This window comes from Myxocyprinus asiaticus, chromosome 28 (genome assembly GCF_019703515.2).
Source record: "Myxocyprinus asiaticus isolate MX2 ecotype Aquarium Trade chromosome 28, UBuf_Myxa_2, whole genome shotgun sequence".
Classification (NCBI taxonomy): domain Eukaryota; kingdom Metazoa; phylum Chordata; class Actinopteri; order Cypriniformes; family Catostomidae; genus Myxocyprinus; species Myxocyprinus asiaticus.
This window is the reverse complement of record NC_059371.1, coordinates 44,046,935-44,070,019: the sequence shown is the minus strand read 5'-3', so window position 1 is coordinate 44,070,019 and position 23,085 is coordinate 44,046,935. Positions and strand designations below refer to the sequence as shown.

The 23,085-nt window shown below is 40.8% G+C and overlaps 1 protein-coding gene across 14 annotated transcripts in view; it reads left to right on the top strand.

Moving 5' to 3' along the window:
• LOC127418567 (zinc finger protein 501-like) overlaps positions 1-23,085 on the top strand; it is a 240,533-nt gene that overhangs the window by 160,978 nt on the left and 56,470 nt on the right. For 4 of the 14 annotated variants that reach the window (XM_051659165.1, XM_051659163.1, XM_051659164.1 and 1 more), the window contains exons 2-3: positions 53-990; positions 15,284-19,076. The exons of 5 other annotated variants lie outside the window; for them this stretch is intronic. In XM_051659165.1, the coding sequence (XP_051515125.1) occupies positions 513-990; positions 15,284-16,794 (1,989 nt within the window). In that variant the 5' untranslated portion in view covers positions 53-512 and the 3' untranslated portion in view covers positions 16,795-19,076. Of the gene's footprint in view, positions 1-52; positions 991-15,283; positions 19,077-23,085 lie in introns of those variants that run through there. 5 more of the 14 variants (XM_051659167.1, XM_051659161.1, XM_051659178.1 and 2 more) reach the window with 3 other exon arrangements.

Below are 23,085 nucleotides of genomic sequence, written 5' to 3'. Positions count from 1 at the left end.
AACATACTAGCGACAGTGCTGTTACAAAAATATATTTTGTTTGTTTCTCTAGGAAGATTGAGGGAACCAGGCAGTAATAAGTCTTACAGACTGAGAGCCATTAACAGGATTCTTCAAAAAGGCCTTTAGTCCACACACTGTCCTTTAGGTCATAAAATGTGGAATTCTGGAACAATGGCAGCGAAATGTCTGACTTAACATCAATGAATGTGCATCTGCTTAATTTCAACTGCTATAGAACAAAGAAGGACTTGTGAAATTTAAACAGACCTGCAATTCACCTCCCCCAGGGTAAAAACAAAACAAAACCTTCTCTATGAAAGAAATGGGAAGATCACAAGACTCCAGCATCCTGTGGCTCATCTGCTGCATAACACCATACTGTAGCAGTAGCAAGCTAACCAATTGTACCATCTCAGTTATTTTGTTTAACAGAACTGTATAATCATATAATACTGTTTTTGAGTTTGATGAATGTCAGCCCATTATAATCATGATGTTTTTGTATTCAGATGTTAATCATGAGAGAGCAGGTGGATGTGATTCACACTGGAGAACAGCAGATGCTGCAGACACCAGTGAATATTATAGTGAAGCAGGAGGAGATAAAAGAAGAAAACACAGCAGAGGAACAACAGAGTGATGAAGAAGAAGAAAACACAGCAGAGGAACAACAGAGTGATGAAGAAGATGAAAACACAACAGAAGAACAACAGAGTGATGAAGATGATGAACAGCAGATGCTGCAGACACCAGTGAAGATGTGTTCAGTGAAGCTGCTGGACTGCAGGAACCTGATGAAGATGAGAGGAGAAACCACAACAGAGGAACAACAGAGTGATGAAGATGATGATGAAACCACAGCAGAGGAACAACAGAGTGATGAAGATGATGATAAAACCACAGCAGAGGAACAACAGCGTGATGAAGATGATGATGAAACCACAACAGAGGAACAACAGAGTGATGAAGATGATTTTACTCCTTCAGGTATGTTTCTTCCTTTAATTTTGTTTTACACTTTCATGACAATCAACTATCATGTCAGAATCTGTTACCAAATGAGTTTTATCACTCAAAAGTCACACAAATGTTTTTTTTCCAGCTGTCTTTATTGTCATTTTAGAAGTGCTCAGTTGTCTTTTAAAAAGGTAACATTTTAATTTTAAAAAGTCATTACAGTCCTTCAGGAGCAGTGACTCTGGATTAGGTTATCTGTTTAAAGTCCTAATTTGTTCTTGTTTTGTTATTAACAATTTTTATTGATTCCATTCATAAAACAAACAAACAAACACAACATAAAATACGGAATCAATTATATACATTAAACCCCTCATCCCAAACACCCCCCCCCCCACCCCCGACACTAACACGCACTACAGTAGTCTCCAACAATTAGAACATAAAAATAAAAAAAGGTATACTTTCAAAAAACAACTTTTTAAATGTCTATCCCCAATATTAATGACCTCCCAATTGCCCAAGATGCAGAGTCTGGGGCAAAATGAAAATTTTGTGTCCAATACGTCACACATAAATCTCTGAACCCTCAACCAAAATTCTTGGATCTTAACACATTCCCAAAAAACATGGGTTGTGTCCCCGTCTTTTGATTGGCATCTCCAGCAGGTGGGTTTGTCTTTAAGACCAAGCCTATACAATCTAGAGGGGGTCCAATAGAATCAATGCAAAATCTTAAATTGCATCAGATGCACCCTTGCATCTCTAGATGTAGACTTGAAGTTTTTTAGAATCCTAGCCCACACTCCCTCCTCCAATGCAAAGTTTAAATCTTTCTCCCATAATCTCTTGACAGAAGTTAAAGCTCCATCCCCCAAACTCTGAATTAATAGGGAGTAATACACTGATGCCTCGTGACCATTTCCAAAAGCAGTAATCAACATTTCCAGAGTATCTGCCTCTTTAGAGGGGTGTATTCTACTCCCAAAATTAGTACAGAGCAGGTGGTGCAGCTGTAAAAACCTAAAGAACTGAGATCTGGGAATCCTAAAATGTTGAACCATATTTTCAAAGGATATGAACACTGCACTCTAATATAGGTCACCGAGCGTATTAACCTCCCTCACAATCCACTCTGACCAGCAGAAAGGGGACTTATTAATACATAATTTTGGGCTCAGCCATATGCTCGAGGCAACATTTAAATAAATGTCCGAATTAAACACTCTGGACACTTTTGTCCATACTGGGTGCAAATGCGAGATAACGTGGTGTGACTTAACTTCTCCGGTTAGTTTAATAGAAAGGCTTTGCAATGGCAAAATAGGGGCAAGAACTTCCTGTTCAATACAAAACCAGGGAGGGGCTTTCTCAGGTGGAAGTGACCAATGAACCAAATGTCTGAGACTGAATACATATTAATAAAACAAAATCTTGGGGAGGCCTAGCCCACTTTTCTCAATCGGCCTATGTAACTTATTGAAATGTAATATGGGACGCTTACCATTCCAAATGAAGGACTTCGCTGTGCTATCAAATTGCTTGAAATAAGAGAGGGGGACATCTACAGGGAGAGACTGTAGCAGGTAGTTGAATTTTGGAATACAATTCATTTTAATAACATTAACCTTCCCAATCATAGATAAATGTAATGAAGCCCACCTGCCCACATCGCTCGAAAACACTTTTATTAAAGGGTCAAAATTAACTCTTAACTAAATCGCACAAATACTTAATGCCCTGTTTGGGCCACAGGAAGGCGCCTGGCTGAAAATCTGTTACTGGGCAGTACATTGTCAGAGACAAAGCTTCAGATTTAGACCAACTGACTCTGTATCCTGAGAACTTAGAAAAGGAATTAATAATTCTGTAGAGGCAAGGCATAGATCTAGTGGGGTCAGAGACAAATAATAAAATATCAACTTTTAATGTCTAGCTGGATCAGGGAAATTGGACTGTAACTCTTACACTCGCTTGGATCTTTGTCCTTTTTGAGAATCAGACTGATCCGGGCTTGTGTCATGGTTGGCAGAAGCTTTCCATTTTTTAATGATTCCGTATAACTTCTAACAAATGTGGAGCCAGTTCTGTAGCATAAGATCTAAAACATTCAGCAGCAAAGCCATCTGGCCCTGCCTGTAGTCAAGGCCTTAATTACCTCACCAAGCTTTTCCAAGGTTATCTCAGAATCAATAGAATTATTTTGTTCAGTCATCAGTTTAGGGAGTTCTAATTGTTCCACAAAGTTTCTAATATCTTCATCAGTAGATGAAGACGTGGAACTATAGAGATCAAGATAGAATTCTTTAAAAGAATTATTAATATCAATGGCCGAGGTAAATATTTCACCACCAGCAGATTTCACTGAGGGAATGGCAGAAAAAGTCTCTCTCTGCTTTATATATCTAGGCAAAAGCTTCCCTGCTTTGTCCCCCGACTCAAAGTATGACTGTCTTGCCCTGAATAGCCAAAACTCCACCTTCCGCAACAAAATAGTGTTATATCTGTATTTCAATCGGGTCAATTCTCTGAGACCATCAGATGTCATTCGGCACTTCAGCTCTGCCTTGGCACTTTTAATATTCTCTTCCAATTCCATGAGTTCTCGTGCTTTGGATTTTTTGATGAATGAGGCATACTGTATGATCCGAACCCTTAGAACCACCTTAAGTGCCTCCCAAGCCATGCCCACAGAGGATACTGAGGACCAGTTGGTCTCCATATAAACATTGATTTCAGCCTTTAACATTTGTTGGAATTCAGGATTTTGCAAAAGGGATGCATTAAATCGCCAACTATATGATAATATGATTTCTTTTTCTCCATATGTGGCAATACCTCTAAACTCACCAGGGCGTGATCTGAGACTAAGATGTTTCCAATTGAGCAATCAACAACAGATGAAATGAGGGACTTAGATATCAAAAAGAAATCTATTCTAGAATAAATCTTATGGACTGATGAAAAAAAAGTATAGTCCCTACCAGATGGGTTCAAAAATCTCCAAATATCTTTAAGACCAAGATTTTTACACGTCCTGTGAAGTGTCAGTGTTGCTCTAGGGAGCTTACACACTTTTGCTTCTCTATGATCAAGGACTGAGTCCATCAAAAGCTTAAAGTCTCCTCCCGATATTATATAATGAGGGTTGCCAGCGTCTTGCAACATCCCTTCAAGATCTATAAAAAAGCCCTGATCATCAGCGTTAGGTGCGTAAATATTAGCCAAAATCAACCTTTGCCCCTGAATTTCTGCTAAAACAATAATGACTCTTCCTAATTTATCTTTAATCTGTTTGAGACATTTGAATTGTAGATACTTACTTAACAGTGTAATGACTCCCCTGCTCTTACTTGAGCCAGCACTAAAGAAAACATGTCCACCCTATATCTCCATCCCTCTAAACTCAAACAGTTCATGTATGCCTACGAGAGCTCCCGCGACAACTTGGCCATCGGATTGCTCAAGTCCGGTGTTTCTATACAAATTTTGTAAAACAGAATTACACAACAGAAGATAATCTATAAAACAAACTCCAGCCAGTAGGTGGAACCAACACACACACACACACACAATAAAAAGGCCATTCAGTTTCCTCAGACAGTCAAACGAATGTTCAGTGAGCTGGCCCATTCAACTGCTACATGAGTGCAACAAATGACCCAATCACTCCAATGTCCTGCAAGAACTACTCCACAAAACAAACTCCAACCAGTAGGAGCCATAAGCACAAAGAACGTGCAGATTCATTCACAACACTGTCCTGAAGGAGTGCTGCTAGCTCCAGCCGCTAGGCAGAACCAGCACAAAAAGAAACAAAAAAGGCACTCCGCTTGCTTGGACGATCAAGTGGATGTTCAGTGAGCCAGTCCACTTGGCTGCAACGTGAGTACCACAAATAACTTACTCAGTCCATTGACTTTATGAAGGACAACGCTTGCTGGGGACATGTAAATACTTTACGGCCATCCTTAGCATCTATTCTCAATTTGGCCGGGAACATCAGTGCAAAAGTGACCTTCCGTTGATGTAAGAGTTTCTTGCATTCCTTGAATCGATCACGTTTCTCATTTGTCGAATTCGCAATGTCTGAGAACAATAAAATGCTGTGGTTCTTTCAAGAAAGCCTTCCTTTACTCCTCGCCTCGCGTAACACCAGATCTTTATCGGATGATCTCAGAAATTTGGCCAAAATTGATCGGGGCCTGTCTCCCTCAGCGGATCTTCAGAACCCTGTGAGCTCGCTCGATTTCCAGCTTAAGGCCTGTTATGTCGAGCAGATTCGGAAAGAGCCAGTCCAGGAATTTCACCTCTCCGTCCTCAGGTATTCCAACAATTCTGACGTTATTTGGCCGGTTACGATTCTCCAAGTCCTCCAACTTCTCCCAGATGCTCTCCAAATCCACCGTGGTCGCTAGTGGATTAGCAGCTAATTCCCTCTCCAATGACTCCAGATTATCAATCCGTTTCTCGATGTCCCCCACTCTTGTAACCAACTCAGAGAATTTAGTCTCCATGGCAGTGATCGATCAACGTATTACAGCAAGATCCTCCAAGTCAGCAATGACCTTCGTCAGCATTGTAGACACGTTCAACAATTCTCACCGAATTTTCTTCTTCTCCGGCCAAATCGACTCCCTGGTCCGCGGCCTTGTCAGGGGCGTCAGCTTGAGCACGCAAGTGTCTTTTAATGTCTCCAGAGCCCAAGGATTTTGAATTCTTTGACATATTATCTTCCTAGAACAGTTAAGGATCAGGGTGTATCGAATCTCACCAGTTTATGACACAAAAAGTATTAAAACTAGTAAAGTTCGCAGAGCTCGCCATTCACACATCCGAACCTCGCATGGCGTCATATGAATCCTAATTTGTTCTCTTTGAAAATATGGCTTTAAAGTGATAGTTCATGAGTCGATAGTCAATTTAAAGTTATTTTTCAGATTATACACTTGGTACAACAAATATGTGTACTCTATCTTAACTCTCTGGGGTCTGAGGGTGTTTTGGGCCCTGGAGAAGTTTTGACATGCCTTGACATTTGTGCTTTTTTCAGTTGTTTAAAAACATATTAATGGCTAAAGTATTCAGCACAAATTGGGCTACAATAATATGTGAACAACTTGTATGTACATGTTTGTATTTTTGAGAAAATAATGTTTATGAGTGGTTTTTGAAAAAACAAAAATTGTAAGTCACTGAAATAAGGCCATATAACACATACTAAACATTTGTTCACAAGACTTTTGAGAACTGGATCTTGTAGCCTAGAGTTTTTGCTACAAAAATGATGTGAAAACCATCCTGATCACTCATTCATACAAAACAATATAGTCATTTAACTTTTGTAAGACACTTTTAGTGTTAGAAAGGCCATATGCGAGGAGGCGTGGATGATCATGAATATTGATGTGATTCACAACTGAGGAGACAAAGACCCCTCCCCTGAGAGAGAATGAATGTGAGGAGACTTAATGATTGCATGTATTGTTTGTAGCTTATTCACAAAATCAAGTTTAAGTTAAAAGTAATCTGACTATACATTTTCTTTACATAAAGACTTTACTTAAAATCTTTAGACCTACACTACCATTTAAATGTTTTTAGATCTGTAAGATTTTTTTTTTTTTTTTAAAGAGGTCTCTTCTGCTCACCAAGGCTGCATTTATTTGATCCAAAATACAGCAAAAACAGTGATATTGTGAAATATTTGTACAATTTAAAATAACTTTTAAATTTGAATATATTGTCAAATGCAATTTATTCCTGTGATCAAAGCTGAATTTTCAGCATCATTACTGCAGTCTTCAGTGTCACATGATCTTCAGAAATCTTTCTAATATGCTGATTTTCTAATATGGGCATATTTACAGCACATTTTACACATTTACACCCGAACATATATTTGCAAGCACAAGCTTCGTTGATGATAATGAGGCAGCATAAACACTAGTTAAAATATAATCTAAACATTCATATTATTTTTATATCATATTACATATCATATTTATATCATACAGCATACAATTTAAATACCTGCTTTAGCCGAAACAACATTTAAATGTAACTAAATCTTGCCTATTAGGACATATTTCGAATTTCATTACTTCGAATACTGGCTGGCAAGTCTGGAAATAGTCCAACTAGTAAAATATGTACATATTTATATAAAATAGCATGTCAACTAATATGTAAGTAAAACTAAATTACTTACTCATCCAAAATTGTATCCTCGGCTGGATCAAGTTGCTCTTCAAAATGCAAACGTTCCTCATCGGAGTCCCGCTCTTCTTCTGAGGAAAATGTGAACTCTTCATCACTATCCAGGACCATTTGTAGAGCTTCCTCACCTATGTAGCGTGCCATCTTCCAAACGCGCAGAAAAGTGAATGAATCTGATGATGAACTTGATGTTTTTTAAGGCGTTGTTGGGGGCTTTTACATTTGCATTGATTGCCTCAGCACATTACCGTATGAATAGCGCGCTCTGCTGGTGGGTGGGATCACATTGGCGATAATTAGCTGAGCCAGGAGAAAATGTACATCACTTTGTTTCATACAGAAATATTTGTTTTAAATTTGAATTTTTTATTTAAAAGTAGACATATTAAGCTTTCTTTAGACATATGTTTCATGTTTGTGTGATAAATATTCGCGGAGTTTCAGTTCATTTTTGTGACGTGTTTCAGAAAGATGCTCGCAGAGACAGAGACGGCTGAAAGCGAACCCTGTTTATTTTTTTTATTTTACAAAAGCACAAGGTTTTGTTGTTATTGTGAGTGTACACAAATAAAAGTAGACCCTTTATAGTCTCTAATGATGTCTTACACTTATCTGTATGCCCAAAAATGACGGAGTATTTTAAGTTGTTTCCGCAGTTATGAGGAAAAAAATCCAGCAGGACGCACCGGCGCGTCCGTTGACCCCAGAAGGTTAAACTACATGTTTTCATTTGAATTCTCTCATGAGCCTAAAACACACATAAAACAGTGTCACGCCGCACGTCACAGGTATGTCAAAACACCGGTATAGGGCACAGAATGTGTTGATGCTGTGTAGGGACTCTCCAGTCTGGATTTTTTTTGAGCCGGTACTGATTACCGATTTTCTTTCATTTGATCGGCCGATACCGAAACGATCATTAACCTTTTATCAGTAGCTCTGTCAAACCTGGTTATATGTAAGCTTTCTACTGGATTATAATTACAGACAGAGCACTAAACCTGGTTTGAGCTCAAGAAGCTTCTTAAATATTTTAATCAAATTTAATTTAATTTTATAAATGTTTTACTGCATCTGTCTTTGTGAGCATCACTCACTCTGTCCTGCACTAGCTCCAGATACCCATGAATCTTTTCAAATACAAAGTATTGCTGTTAAATGCAAAGCAAATAATAATAATATAATAATAATAAATAATAATGCAATATAAGTTGCATTGAAACTCTTAATTTTAAAATTATATAATTCCTCGCCTGGTGTGTTCATCTTATTCCAGAAAAATGGCTTTTTTTGAGGTCATCAAAAACAGTGAAGTTTTAGAGCAACTTCCAAAATGGCTGCCGAACAGTCATAGCACATGTACCCAAATAACTCGAATGAAAATTTGAAGTAAATTTAAAATTAAAAAAGTAAAATTACACAAACAAATATGTGCATTTCCTCTGCAAAAAATTTTTTTCTCTTGCTTTCGGTATTTTTTATATTTCAAAATAAAACAGTAAGTTGGCTTAATATAAATTTATAAATATGTCCCCTGATATTTCTGGATGTTGGTAATAGTATTTCCGCTTTCACTTGTCGCTGGAGCTTTAATGAGGGAAACATGCTCTCTCGTGAGGCAAGAGATTAAAGTAGAATGGAGGAAGAGTACATGTTTTCTGAACCAACGTGATAATGTTAATGTAGTTAGCTCAAGAGTTATTTAATAAAGTTATTATTATGATCTAAGCCCGGCGCTGGGCCGCAGACGATAATAATGACAGTTTTCCATGCACACGCTGCTTTTCCTTTGCCGTGTCACATGTGAAACGCCTTATATACTGTACACAAGCTTTTCATATTTGCCATATCTCTACACTGCTTCGCTCTTAACTGATGAATCGAATTTAGTTTTGCATTGGTGTGTCTGTGTCGTTCTGTGAGTACACAGCAAAAAAGCTAATTTTCGCAGGGCGAAATATCCTGCTGAAAGAGGCAACTCCGTTGCCATGAAAGGGTTTACGTGGTCTGCAACAATCTTTAGGTAGGTGGTACGTGTCAAAGTAACATCCACATGAATGCCAGGACACAAGGTTTCCCAGCAGAACATTGCCCAAAACATCAGACTGCCTCCGCCAGCCTGCCTTCTTCCCAAAGCGCATCCTGCTGCCATCTCTTCCCCAGGTAAATGACGCACACACACCTGGCCGTCCACATGATCTAAAATAAAATGTGATTCATCAGACAGGCCACCTTCTTCCTTTGCTCCATGGTCCAGTTCTGACACTCACGTGCCCATTGTAGGTGCTTTCGGCGGTGGACAGGGGTCAGCATGTGCACTCCGATCTGCGGCTACGCAGCCCCATATGCAACAAGCTGCGATGCACTACATGTCCTGAAACCTTTCTGTCATAGCCAGCTTTAAGTATTTCAGCAATTTTTGCTATAGTAGCTCTTCTGTGGGATCGGACCACACAGGCTAGCCTTCACTCCCCAAGCTCATCAGTGGTCTTGTCGCTCAGTTTCATCTGGCCTATGAGGTTGTGGGCCAGGTAGTTGGTGATTTTTTTTTTCTAGCATGACACTCAGTGTCGCCTTCAAGTCTTTCCAGTGGGCCATGGGGTCAGTCTTCAGCGACATGTTGGCACACTGTAGTGGCCTAGGTATAGTGTTAAAGCTAGGTGTTGTAACAGCTAAGTGTTGTTTTCAGTGAAGGTGAGCAACTAGTGAAGTGTAAGTAAAAAAAAAAAAATTTCAATCTGGCAGAATTGAACACCAAACACCAGTTTATGCGGAACAGTTTAACTGCTTTCCACAAATGCCACACTTGGGGGCGGTGACAGTTACCTGGCGCTTCTCTCTGCAATTTATTTCCAGACGTGGTTGTGTTAGGATGCCACAATTTGGATTTGGAACACAAAGAAAGTAGTTGTGTGAGGGTAGACTAGGGAGAACACACAAAATATGGTTAATGATTTGACATTTCAAGATGACTCTTATTGATGACAAATATTTTAACCAGAATTATCTGTGGTTCAACAGGCAGTAAGGAGAGAAAAGGCAGAGGGAGACAGAGAATTGAAATAAAATGGAAAATAAACAAGACTAAATGAACAAAATCACCAATAAATGTTCTGTTGTTATGCTTAATAGCAATATCAGGGATTCTGATTGAGATGAATATATGTTTAAGCGGCAGTTTAACTGTGGCTGTTTTAACAACAATATAATTTGATCAGAGTGGATTTTCGTGTCAGTGTCTGGTTACACAGCAGGGTCTATCCACTAAAGGTGCACATATTTATGGCAAATCTCTAGCCAAATCAAACATTTACACTCCCATTCAAAATTACACAAAAATGCGAACATCTACTTTAGTGATTACACCACAGACAGTTAAGATAGACTAGTTGAATGTCATCAACCTAGCTATCAAATAAGGCCATTTAGAAAGTGATGGAGGAACATCGCTCATCTCTTTTCCTTACCGCATTGCGAGGAGAACTCTCATCCTGGCAGGGGAAATTTCAAACTGCTTTCGTGGAGTTTTAGTTTAACAGGAACTTTATTCCACACAGCGTGTCTGGGTTTGTTTCATCAGATAGTTCGGTTCAGTTTCTGTGCTCTTTTTTTGTGAATGCTGAAAGCGGCTTTAAGGCCTAACTCATTGCTTTCTCGTTGTCATAACAACAAGCCGGTGCATAATACATGTGTCACAGACAACACTTTAGACTAGTTTCTCTGTATTGTTTCTGGATTCAAAGATAAGAATGACTATTTGTATAAAATGACAAAGAGCTCATTTAGATTTTTACATGAATTCCAACACCATTATATAGGGAACAGTATGTGTGTTAGGGATTCAAATAAACTGTCCACATGTCTACGTAATTATGTAAGGAAATTTATAATGGATTTAGCCACGTTCGACAACCATTATAAGAAGGATAAATGACACATAATTTTATTATTTGTCTGAATAAAATTCTCCAACATAGTCTAAACTTAAATCTAATCTAACACATACAAACATGAAACAGGTTGGTGAGTAAAGTGACAGAAGGTGAATTAAATTATTTGTACAGAGAAAATGAATTTCTGGAGTCTGTAGACAATGGCTTAAGAGCCATTGATACTTAATTCAGTCTAACTCGATTTGCAATCAGGTAACTTGAATTATATTAGAGAGACCCCGGCACTTTCAGCAAAGTCTGGAGATGTACTTGCGTTTCCTTGCATTGCTTGGTTCTTTGGCTCTTTGTAGAAAGTTCTAGTTGTTCCATCTATGTTCTGGACTGCTGTTAAGATTGTGGATGTCTGTTGTGTCAATGGATGATGAGGTGGGTTTGAAGCGAGGCCTTCCGCATGGAAGTCTCGCGACTCCCGTCACGTGTTTGGGTCGTAGCGCAGAGAAGAACTTTCTCGGAACTTACTTTCCGAGCCTTCCTGGACTTTACATTGCACGGAACTTGAGGGGCACCGGGGCGAGGCTGCAAGCCACAAGGGCCAGAGCATGAAGGATAAGGAGCTGAAGAAGTGGAGCATCGGAGAAGAGAGAGAGAGCTCTTGTTGGAAAGTTTTGAGCTGAAATTGGCCACACTCCAAAGGTGTCCTGAGCCAATCAGAAGTGCCTTTTCGGAGTCACGTGGTAATTTCTGTCCAAAGTGGGCTAACACAGATGGCTTTAATTGGGAGACATGGAAAGTGGGGTGAATTCTCATAGATCGGGATAGTTTGAGTTTAACAGCGGAGAGGTTGATGATTTTGTTGACGATGAAGGGACCAAGGTAATGGAGGGACAGATTCCTGAATTCAGTTTTTAAAGGAATGTTTCTGGATGACAGCCACATTTTCTGACCTGGACGGTAACGGGGTGCAGGAGTCCGAGCCAGCCAGGCGGTGGTTGTTATTTGCCGAACAATGGAGGGCAGAGTGAACATCTCTCCAAACTCTACGGCAGCGATGGCGGTGAGCCTGGACAGATGGGACAGCAATGTCATTCTCCTGGGCTGGAAACAAAGGAGGCTGGTATCCCAGAAAACACTCAAACGGATTCATGCCTGTAAGGGATAAGGGATTACACATCATAATGCTGCCTCTAACTCCTGATTGATTATTTCTACCTGCCCATTGGATTGAGGATGGAAGCTGGAAGATAGACTCACCAATGCTCCAAGAGCCTGGCAGAAGGCTCTCCAGACCTGGGAGGTGAACTGCGGTCCACAATCGGAGACAGTGTCTAAGGGGATGCCATGGAGATGGAAGACGTGATACTAGCAGATCAGCGGTCTCACGGGCTGTCATGACTTTGGGGAAGGACATGATTCACCAAGGCCTGGAACACAGTGTGGGCATTTGTGAGTCTGAAAGGCATCATAAGATATTCAAAGTGGCCTAGGGGTGTGTTGAAAGCAGTCTTCAATTCATCCCCCTCTCGAATTCTCACTAACTGTTAGGTGTTACGCAGATCCAGATTAGAGAAGACGGTGGCTCTGGGAAGTGGTTCGAGTTAATGAGGGGAAGAAGATACTTGTTTTTGATGATTTTATTGAGTCCAAGGTAGTCAATGCAAGGGCAGAGGGTGCCATCTTTCTTAGACACAAAGAAGAAGCCAGCACCAAGAGGTGAAGAGGAAGAGTGGATTATGTCTGCAATTATGTCTGAATAGCGAATGTATTTTTCCATGGCCTCTTGTTCAGGTCTGGAGAGGTTATACAAACGACTGGTAGGCAAAGGGGCTCCAGGCAGAAGATCAGTAGAGCAGTCATAAGGGCAAAGAGAGAGCCCCCAATCCTTACTGAAGACCTCACTCAAGTCATGATACCTAGAAGGAATTGTGAACAGATCCAAGGATTCCTGGGCAAGTGCATGGGCTCATCAGACGGCGAAGAGTTGGTTGAAACACGGGGACTAGAAGGTAATTCGGTGGCCCTCTTTCCATTCGACTGGTAAAAAACATGAGTTGAGGGTGCAGGGGGAGTGAGACAGGATTTTTCCCTACGGCGTTCTCAGGCGGTTATCTAATGTGATAGAGAGGGATACAAGTGAGTCAAGAGGATCAGATCCGTCCTTAACTGCTAGTTCGTCCTTAATTCAGTCATCGAGTCCAAATTATTGTCTGAAGAACTCCATTCTAGTCCAATTCGGCTGCTAGGATGCGGAATTCCACTGAATATTCAGCCACACTTCAAGAGCCCTGACGGAGCGTGAGGAGGCGCTTCCCTGCTTCAGCTTCATGAACAGGGTGGTCAAAAACTTTCCTGAGTTCAGCAGTAAAAGAGGCATAAGAGTTAAACAAGGCGGTTTGACTGTTCCAGACCGCTGTGGCCCATGCTAAAGCATCTCTCCAGAGGAGCCCAATGACATAAGAGATCCTCTCTTCATCCTCAGAATATGTATGTGGCCACTGGCCAAAAACTAGAGAACACTGAAGCAGAAAGGACTTACATTTTCCTAAGTCACCGGAATATGGTTCTGGATCCGGGACATGAGCCTCACGTAGTGGGTGAATGTTCTGAGAAGGAGGTTAAGGGGAAGCTGTGGGCGCTGGCTGACTGGAAGTGCGACTCATAGATCACTGAGCAAGAAGAACGGAAATGTTTAGTTTTTCACAAATGTGAGAGATCTGACCTGTCAAGACTTGATTGCTGTCCGAGAGATCCTGTAACTGTATTTCGTGCTGTCCAAGAAATACTCCTTGCCCAGATAGGGCGTTGTAAACAGTTGCTATGTCTGCTGAGTCCATAGTGGACAGATTATTCTGTTATGCTAAGTTGGGGGTGGTAGGGTCAAAGCAGCACACAGTAAGCGCGAGTTAAGCAAAAACTGTTTATTAACAACGGAAATAGGGAGGTGACTGGCAGAGTGGAGCGGCAGGCAGAGGGTTAGGCATGGCAGGCTGGTGAGGGAGAGTGATGGGAATGCAGGTGTGACACATCAGGGGAATGAGCTGCCATGCCACAGGAACAGACCAACTCAAAAAACGGGGAGACAGACAAACAGAAAAAAACAGGGAACGAACATCCTAACCTGCACTGTACATAACAGATTTGTATTTGCACTGTATATAACAGATAACAGATTTGTTTAGATTGCACTACGTATGTGTATGTGTGCATGTATGTATGTGTATAACTATTTTTTATTTTTTATTATTATCTATGTCTTGCTGCTGTTTTTGTATTGTTGTACACTGGAAGCTCCTGTGACCAAGACAAATTCCTTGTATGTGTAAGCATACTTGGCAATAAAGCTGATTCTGATTCTGAAAGCGCGGGTGTAAACTCGTCCTCGATCACTGCCGCTGAAAGTGTAAATCAGGTCGATCTGGTCCAGGGTCCTTTTATCTTTTTTTTTTTTCTTCAGGTTAACACCTTGTGAAATGTTTTTTTTTTTTTTTCTGTAAAGATAAAACTGAAATTTCTTTAATTTGGATGAAATGCTGCTCCAACCTGAAACTTGACAGTTCAACTTCAACGGGGTTAACAATCTCAACTAACAATCTAACAATCAGTCAGCTAACAAGCGTTATTGAGAACAGTCGAGAATCATCCAATCACATGAGGTCAAAAACAAAATAAAAACAATATTGATACGCTACCAACAAAACTGGAAGTGTCCGGGGCACAGAGAGCTGGAAAACCGATTAACAGTTTGTGAAACTTCACGATTAATCAACTGTTAAAAACGGTAACTGTGCATCCCTGGTAAATAACACATTTTATAGAGAAATACAAGCAATATTTTGGTCAGTTCTACTCAAACAGTAATGAATAATGACATAGAAAGCAGAACTCGGCAGCATCCATCCAACCATCTTTCTTAATTTCAAAGTGCGCTTTTTTTCTCTTCAATCTCCATGTCTGCTGTGTGAAGGCTCGTGTAATCTGAGTGTATCTGTATCACATTCTGTAATAATATAATGATAGTAAAAAATTTATTTGTCAGATTTTGCATTTTTATGTCTCTATCAACCGCTATAAATGACTATAATCATAAAATGAAGTTATTAATCTGAATTGATGGTACAATTATTTACCTTTTACAGAGCAAAAATAATTGTTTGATCTGCCATTATATTGGGGTTTAATTTATTTTTGTCATCAATTTACTGTGTTCATTGCAGAACTGATGGAAGTGCAGGAGAAACGTCATGATTTCATAACTGGAGAAAAATCTTTGAGTTGCTCAAAGACTGAAAATAATTTTTCTCCAAAAAAACCTCAAAGAAGAGCAGCCAAGAAAGCTTTCACCTGCTCTCAGTGTGGAAAGAGTTTCACATGTAAAAGCCATCTTAATAGACACATGAGGGTTCACACTGGAGAGAAGCCTTACACATGCCTTCAGTGTGGGAAAGGTTTCACACTTAAAGGCAATCTTAATAAACACATTAGAGTTCATACTGGAGAGAAGCCTTTCACATGCCTTCAGTGTGGAAAAAGTTTCAAATGTAAGAGCCATCTTAATACACACATGAGAGTTCATACTGGAGAGAAGCCTTACACATGCCATCAGTGTGGAAAAAGTTTCAAATGTAAGAGCCATCTTAATACACATATGAGCGTTCACACTGGAGAGAAGCCTTACACATACCATCAGTGTGGGAAGATTTTTGCAAAGGCAGACCATCTCAAGAATCATCTCCACTGCAACTCTGGAGAAAGACCATTTGAATGTGATAAGTGTGGGAAAACATTTGTTGTAGCAGCGTACCTAAAACAACATCTTAAAACTCACACAAAAGAGAAACCTTACAAGTGTTCATTTTGTGGAAAGAGTTTTGCACACCTGTACTATTTTAAAGAGCACCAGAAAATACATACCAGTGTGGGAGCTCATATGTGCTTTGAATGTGGAAAGATCTTTATTACAGCCGGGAACTTGAATCAGCACCAAAGAATTCATACTGGAGAGAAACCATACATGTGCTCACACTGTGAAAAGAGTTTCAGTAAGTCAGAACACCTGAAAACACATGAAAGAATTCATACTGGAGAAAAACCTTACAAGTGCTCACACTGTGGAAAGAGATTCACTCTGTCAGGAAACCTGAAAAAACACAAGAGAATTCATACTGGAGAAAAACCATACAAGTGCTCACACTGTGAAAAGAGTTTCACTCAGTCAGATACACTGAAAATACATGAGAGAATTCATACTGGAGAAAAACCATACAAGTGCTCGCACTGTGAAAAGAGTTTCAGTAAGTCAGAACTCCTGAAAACACATGAGAGGATTCATACTGGAGAAAAACCATACAAGTGCTCTCAATGTGGAAAGAGTTTCACTCTGTCAGGAAGCCTGAAAATACACAAGAGAATTCATACTGGAGAGAAACCATACAAGTGCTCACACTGTGAAAAGAGTTTCAGAAAGTCTCAAAACATGAAAACACATGAGAGAATTCATACTGGAGAGAAACCATACAAGTGCTCACATTGTGGAAAGAGTTTCAGAAAGTCACAAAACATGAAAACACATGAGAGAATTCATACTGGAGAAAAACCATACCACTGCTCTTCATGTGAGAAACGTTTCATCTCAGCAAGTTCTTTATGGCAACATGAAAAAAAGATTTGCCCACGTAGTCACAGTGAGCAAGAATCAGCTTCTGGTCCAATGATATCAAGTAAATAGTGATAATAAATCCAAAGATTGAATTTCACTGTAAAAAAATAATTTTGACATTTAGTTGTATCAAGGTGATATTTTTGGATACTGCCCTCATGTAAAACATAAACAATGACAAAACATCTATTGCAAAACACTCATGCATGGTGTACATAAGCAAGTTTGCATCTTTACTATGACTAGTGACTAATGTGGACTTGCTTACAAAAGCAACTGCAGTCTGAACAGAAAAAAAATCAGATCTGTCCACATATAACCTGAAGTTTGAACAGTCAGTCTAAAAAAAATCAGATTTGAAAAAAAAGAAAAATGTCCTGCTGTGTGAACAGCTGTCTTAAGATGAGACCATTCTGCAGTGCAATGAATGCAGAGCTAACATGACATGAAAGTTAGCATCTCTGAATACTAACTATACCAGGGCTCGACATTAACACTTGTCCTGGACATTTTCTTGGCACCTATCGTAAAATCTGGAGGTTTTCAAGAGATTTTCTAGGTGTAGTGAGATTTCTACTACACCTTCCAGAGGTGTATAGTTGTGTTCAGAATCAGTCTGGTCTCCTAAACTGCCAACTGCTGTTTGAAGCATGTGAGTTCACAAATATATTCTGTTGGCCTGATAACCCCCCCAGCTATACTGTATTGAAATGTAAAACTTTTAAATTAATAACATGCTTCCATGTTTTTGTTTTTTTCACTTCTATAAATTATACACTATATGGACAAAAGTATTGGGACACCTATACATTACACCTACAGGAGCTTTTATGACATCCCATTCTAAATCTATAGGCATTAATATTGAGTTGGTCCCAGCTATAACAGCTTCCACTCTTCTAGGAAGGCTTTCTACAAGATTTTGGAGTGTGTCTTTTGGAATTTTTGCCCATTCTCCCAGAAGAGCACTTGTAAGGTCAGACACTGATGTTGGACGAGAGGCCCTGGCTCGCAATCTCCGTTCTAGTTAATCCTAAAGGTGTTCAATAGGGTTGAGGTCAGCGCTCTGTGTGGGCCAGTCAAGTTCTTCCACACTAGACTCATCCAACCATGCCTTTATGGACCTTGCTTTGTGCACTGGGGCACAGTCATGCTGGAACAGAAAAGGGCCTTCCACAAACTGTTTCCACAAAGTTGGAAGCATAGAATTTTCCAAAATGTCTTTGGTAAGCTGAGGCATTAACATTTCCCTTCAGTGGAACTAAGGGGCATAGGCCAACCCCAGAAAAACAACCCCATAGCATTATCCCTCCTCCACCAAACTTTACAGTTGGCACAATGCAGTCAGGCAGGAAATGTTCTCCTGGCATTCGCCAAACCCAGACTCGTCCATTAGACTGCCAGATAGAGAAGCGTGATTCGGCACTCCACAGAACACATTTCCACTGCTCCAGAGTCCAGTGGCGGCTTGCTTTATACCACTCCATCTGATGCTTGGCATTGTGCTTGGTGATGTAAGGCTTGCATACAGCTGCTCGACCATGGAAACCCATGCCATGAAGCTTCCGGTGCACAGTTTTTGTGCTGATGTTAATGCCAGAGGAGGTTTGGAACTCTGCATTTATTGAGTCAGCAGAGCGTTGGTGACTTTTACACACTATGCGACCCCGCTCTATAACTTTACGTGGTCTGCCACTTCGTGGCTGAGTTGCTGTGGTTCCTAAACGCTTCTACTTTGCAATAATACCACTTATAGTTGATCGTGGAATATCTAGGAGGGAAGAAATTTCACGAACTGACTTGTTGCAACGGTGTCATCCTATTACAGTACCACGCTCGAATTCAGTGAGCTCTTTAGAGTGACCCATTCTTTCACAAATGTTTGTAAAGGCAGACTGCATGACTAGGTGCTTGATTCTATACACCTGTGGCAATGGGACTGAATGAAACACCTGAATTCAATGATTAAGAGGTGTGGCCCAATACTTTTGTCCATATAGTGTATTTTTTATTATTATTTCTGTTGTTTTAGTGATTGACTTGATTTACATTTAACATTGTTATTTGATGAAGCAACAACATTGACGTAAACTATAGCAAGTTTAACACATAAACAGTATGATGTGGATATTGTCATTTGGGTGTATTACTGAAATTATGTAAGTTGTGCATCAATTTAGACTCAGTAAGTGCCTGAGAAAATAATTATGTGTAGCTTATTTGTTATGTGTTGTTCAATATGTGTTTGGCAGCCAGTTGTGTCAGTGTTAAAGCAATGAATCCTGCTGTAGATTTGTCCTGATTTGTTGCATTAACTCTTTGATATATGAAAAATAAAACATCAAAATATATGTAATTCTATTCTTTTCTAATTGTCTTGAAAATATTTTGAAAATATTACACTGTCTGGGCATTTTGTAGATCCATTTGTGTTACATATATACTGTATATGCAACACCGCACAAACTTAAACATATGTGGAAGGTGAGTTTTCATATTTTGTATGTGTGTAATGTTGTGTATGCTAGTTAGCTAAATGGTAAAATTAATAATTATTTATTAAAGAGCTTACAATCTAATTGCCTTTGTACTATAGTTACATGTAAAAAACAATCTTACATTTTATTTCTGTGCAAAGCGGTCATGTCAGTAATTTTTCTGGACTTTTTACGGACTGCGCTTTCCCGCAATGGTACAAATTACAGCTTGCTTCACCTACTATAAAATGGCCTGTAAAAATAACCCTTGTTAATTAGGGCTGGGCGATTTGACGATGTAATCAGATATCGATGATGCCTTACAAAGATCACAATGCCGATTGCGAACAAATCATGATCGACAAGGTCAGGAAATGGCAAAACCATGAATCTGGAAAGTAGCCAGATATATTAAACAGTGTCCAGGGTGTGAAGCTAGCACCCGCCACCTGCAAAATGCGACAAGGCTGAATCCAGTTTGCGAGCTCCTAGTCCAAATGTATTTCATGCACGGGTAATTTTGCTCATCTAACTGCAACAGCTGGGCGACCTGTCTCAGAGTGACGCATGTCAAGAAATTCTGTTAGTCAGAAAGACATGTGCTTGAAGAAACACTCTTTATTATACTTCTAAGAACAGACAAAAGAGGGGGCCTGGGTAGCTCAGCGAGTATTGACGCTGACTACCACCCCTGGAGTCGCGAGTTCGAATCCAGGATGTGCTGAGTGACTCTAGCCAGGTCTCCTAAGCAACCAAATTGGCCCGGTTGCTAGGGAGGGTAGAGTCACATGGGGTAACCTCCTCGTGGTCATGATTAAGTGGTTCTCGCTCTCAATGGGGCGCATGGTAAGTTGTGTGTGGATCGCGGAGAAAAGCACAAGCCTCCCGTGTTGTGAGTCTCCGCGGTGTCATGCACAGCAAGCCATGTGATAAGATGCGCGGATTGACTGTCTTAGAAGCAGAGGCAACTGAGACTTGTCCTATGCCACCCGGATTGAGGTGAGTACCTAGTAAGTAGTGGGAATTGGGCATTGCAAATTGGGGGAAAAGGGGATAAAAGCTCTGTCACTAGCTACTTTGGTGGGTGATGCTTTTTCAGGTTTTTTCCTGCATTTAAAATTCTGTGAATGTCGGGTGACTCAGAGTTGCTGACGAAGAAAATCTATTCATTTCTCTCATAATTTACCTGCACATTTGTGCGGAGCTAATGAAGCATGCTTTTGCATGAACCGCCGCAGCGCACACTAGCTCGCTCCAGAGATATGATCACCAGAACAGCACAGAGCGAACATTGCGTGATTCAGTCCGGCGTCACACGATTTTGTGGCGGCTTGTGGAAAACACAAAACTTATGTGACCCATTTTAATTCCACAGAAAACATTCAAGTATAAAGTGTTACATGGAGGAAGTCAAACCTTTCTAAATGCTAGACAGCACATACATTATAAACAGCACTGATGAGGTAAAGAGGAGACAAATACATCATCAGTTTTTAAAATAGCCTACACATTATCATCCTTACTAAAATATACATTTTTAATCCAGTATCACTTACTGATAACTTGTATAAATTCATATTAAATAAATTAGATTCTCTTGATGTGGAATATTCATTGAATGAATTAAAAAGAGCAATTGAGGGAGCTAAACAGATGTCTCCAGGAAAGAATGAGATTTGTTATATGATGTTTAAAAACCTGTCTGATAAATCTTTAAATGTAATACTGCATATGTTTAATAAAATATGGAGGATATACAGACTTCCTTCTTCATGGAGTTATTGTGCCATCTGAAAAGCCAGGTAATGATAGATCTAAAGCTGAGAGTTATAGGCCAATAGCATTGATATCCAATACGTGTAATATTATGGAACGTAGTATTGTATACAGGCTGAATTATGTGCTGGAAAAGAAAGGACTTGCGTCTCCATATCAGAGTGGCTTCCGTAAAGGGCATAGTACAATGGATGCTGCTCAAGGTTTGGAAGCAGCTATAAGAAAGGCACAGGCTAATAAAGAAGTGATAATAGGTGTGTTATTTTGACATAGAGAAAGCTTATGATATGCTTTGGAGAGAGGGACTTTTAATAAAACTAAAATATCTGAATATTGAAGGAAGAATGTACAATTGGATATTTGATTTTTTGTTTGATAGAACAATACAAGTGAGAATGGGGTCGTCTTATTCTAAAATATATACAATAGACAATGGCACACCACAAGTGTCACACAATGTTGCTGAGATGGAGGACCCAAACGCAGAGATGCAGAAAAGTCTTCATTAAGAGAACAACTAAAATAATACAGAAACCTCTCTCAGTGGAGAGAAAAGGCAAACCAAAACAAAGCTGGTAAAACTACAAAACATAAACAAAAACTGATCGAAGGCTGGAAGGTAGTATTCAAACTAACAAGACAGACTGAACACACAAACTCACAAAACAAATGAGGGGGGAATACGAGACAGAGATGAGCTTAATTAGAGGAAAACATAAGGGGACACAGGTACTGCAGATCAGTTAACAAGCAGTGTAACCAGCATTGCTATAGCAATGCGAGAAACGAGAGGGAAGGAAACAGGCATACGCAGACATGACACACAGACGAAACAGAAAGACAGTCAGGGGAGGTACAGTCAGACCCGTCTGTGACAGTACCCCTCCCCTGACGGATGCTCCTGGTGTGCACAACAGTAACACCAAACACAAGAGAGACAGATCGGGGGGGAAGGTGGGAAGACAAGACAGTGAGCATGAGTGACCAGATCCCAACATCAGAACCGAAACCGAACCAGACAGGATGATCCGAACATGAAATGCAAAACAGAACGAAGAGCGCACAGCAAGGAAACCAAAACCGAAGCCGTGTGCCCACACAGAGAAAAAACACAACACAGAACAACAGTGTCAGGACCCTGTCATAACAAAAACCCAGACTGACAAAATGACAGGATCCTGAAACTACCCCCTCTCAAAAGGACACCTCCTGGTGTCCCAAAAAAGGGAACATAAAACACCAAACAAGACAAACAGAACAGGTACTAAAACAGAACAGGAAGAAAAAAGGGCAGGGAGGAGAGGGAAATCAGGAAGGAAGTTTGAGGAAAGGGGCGAGGTCCGGCAGCCTGAGAGGAGGCCTCAGGAAAGGGGCATGGTCCGGCAGCCTGGGAGGAGGCCTCAGGAAAGGGCCGTGGTCCGGCAGCCTGAGAGGAGGCCTCAAGAAGGGGGTGTGGTCCGGTAGCCAGTGAGGGGGTTTCAAGGAGGGGACGGGGTCCGGTGGTCTGGGAGGAGTTTTGAGGTAGGGAATAAGGGAGGAGAGGATAGCAAGGACAGGAAGGGGAGCAGACTGGGCGGCAGCCACTAGACAGGCGTCAACGGGCTTGGGTGGTGGCTGCTGGACAGGGGTCAGACTGGGCTTGGGTGTGGCGGCCGCTGTACAGGGGTCAAAAGGGAAGGGAGTCGTAAGTGTGGGGTCCAGCAGTACTGTGGCCACTGGGAGGGGGTCCGACTGAGCGGCAGCCACTGGGAACTGGACAGACGGAGAGGCGACCGCAGGGAACAGGAAAGGCTTGTTGACAGTATCAGGGAACTGGACAAACTCAATAACCACAGGGAACAGGACAGACTTGTCAACGGCCACAGTGGTCTGTAATGCTGGCAGCGCCTGGGGAACAGCCTGCATGGCCATGGACGCTGACCGGGGCAAGGGAATGGACTCCGTGGCCGTGGATGCTGGCAGTGGCAAGGGAATGGTCTTCGAGTCTGTGAGAGCTGGCAGCAGCAGGGGAATGTATTGTCCTCCTGCCGTACCCCACGTAGCTTTCTCACGTGCTCTGCATGCTATAGCAATGCTGATTGCTGCTGGGCAGCACCTGTGAGAAACG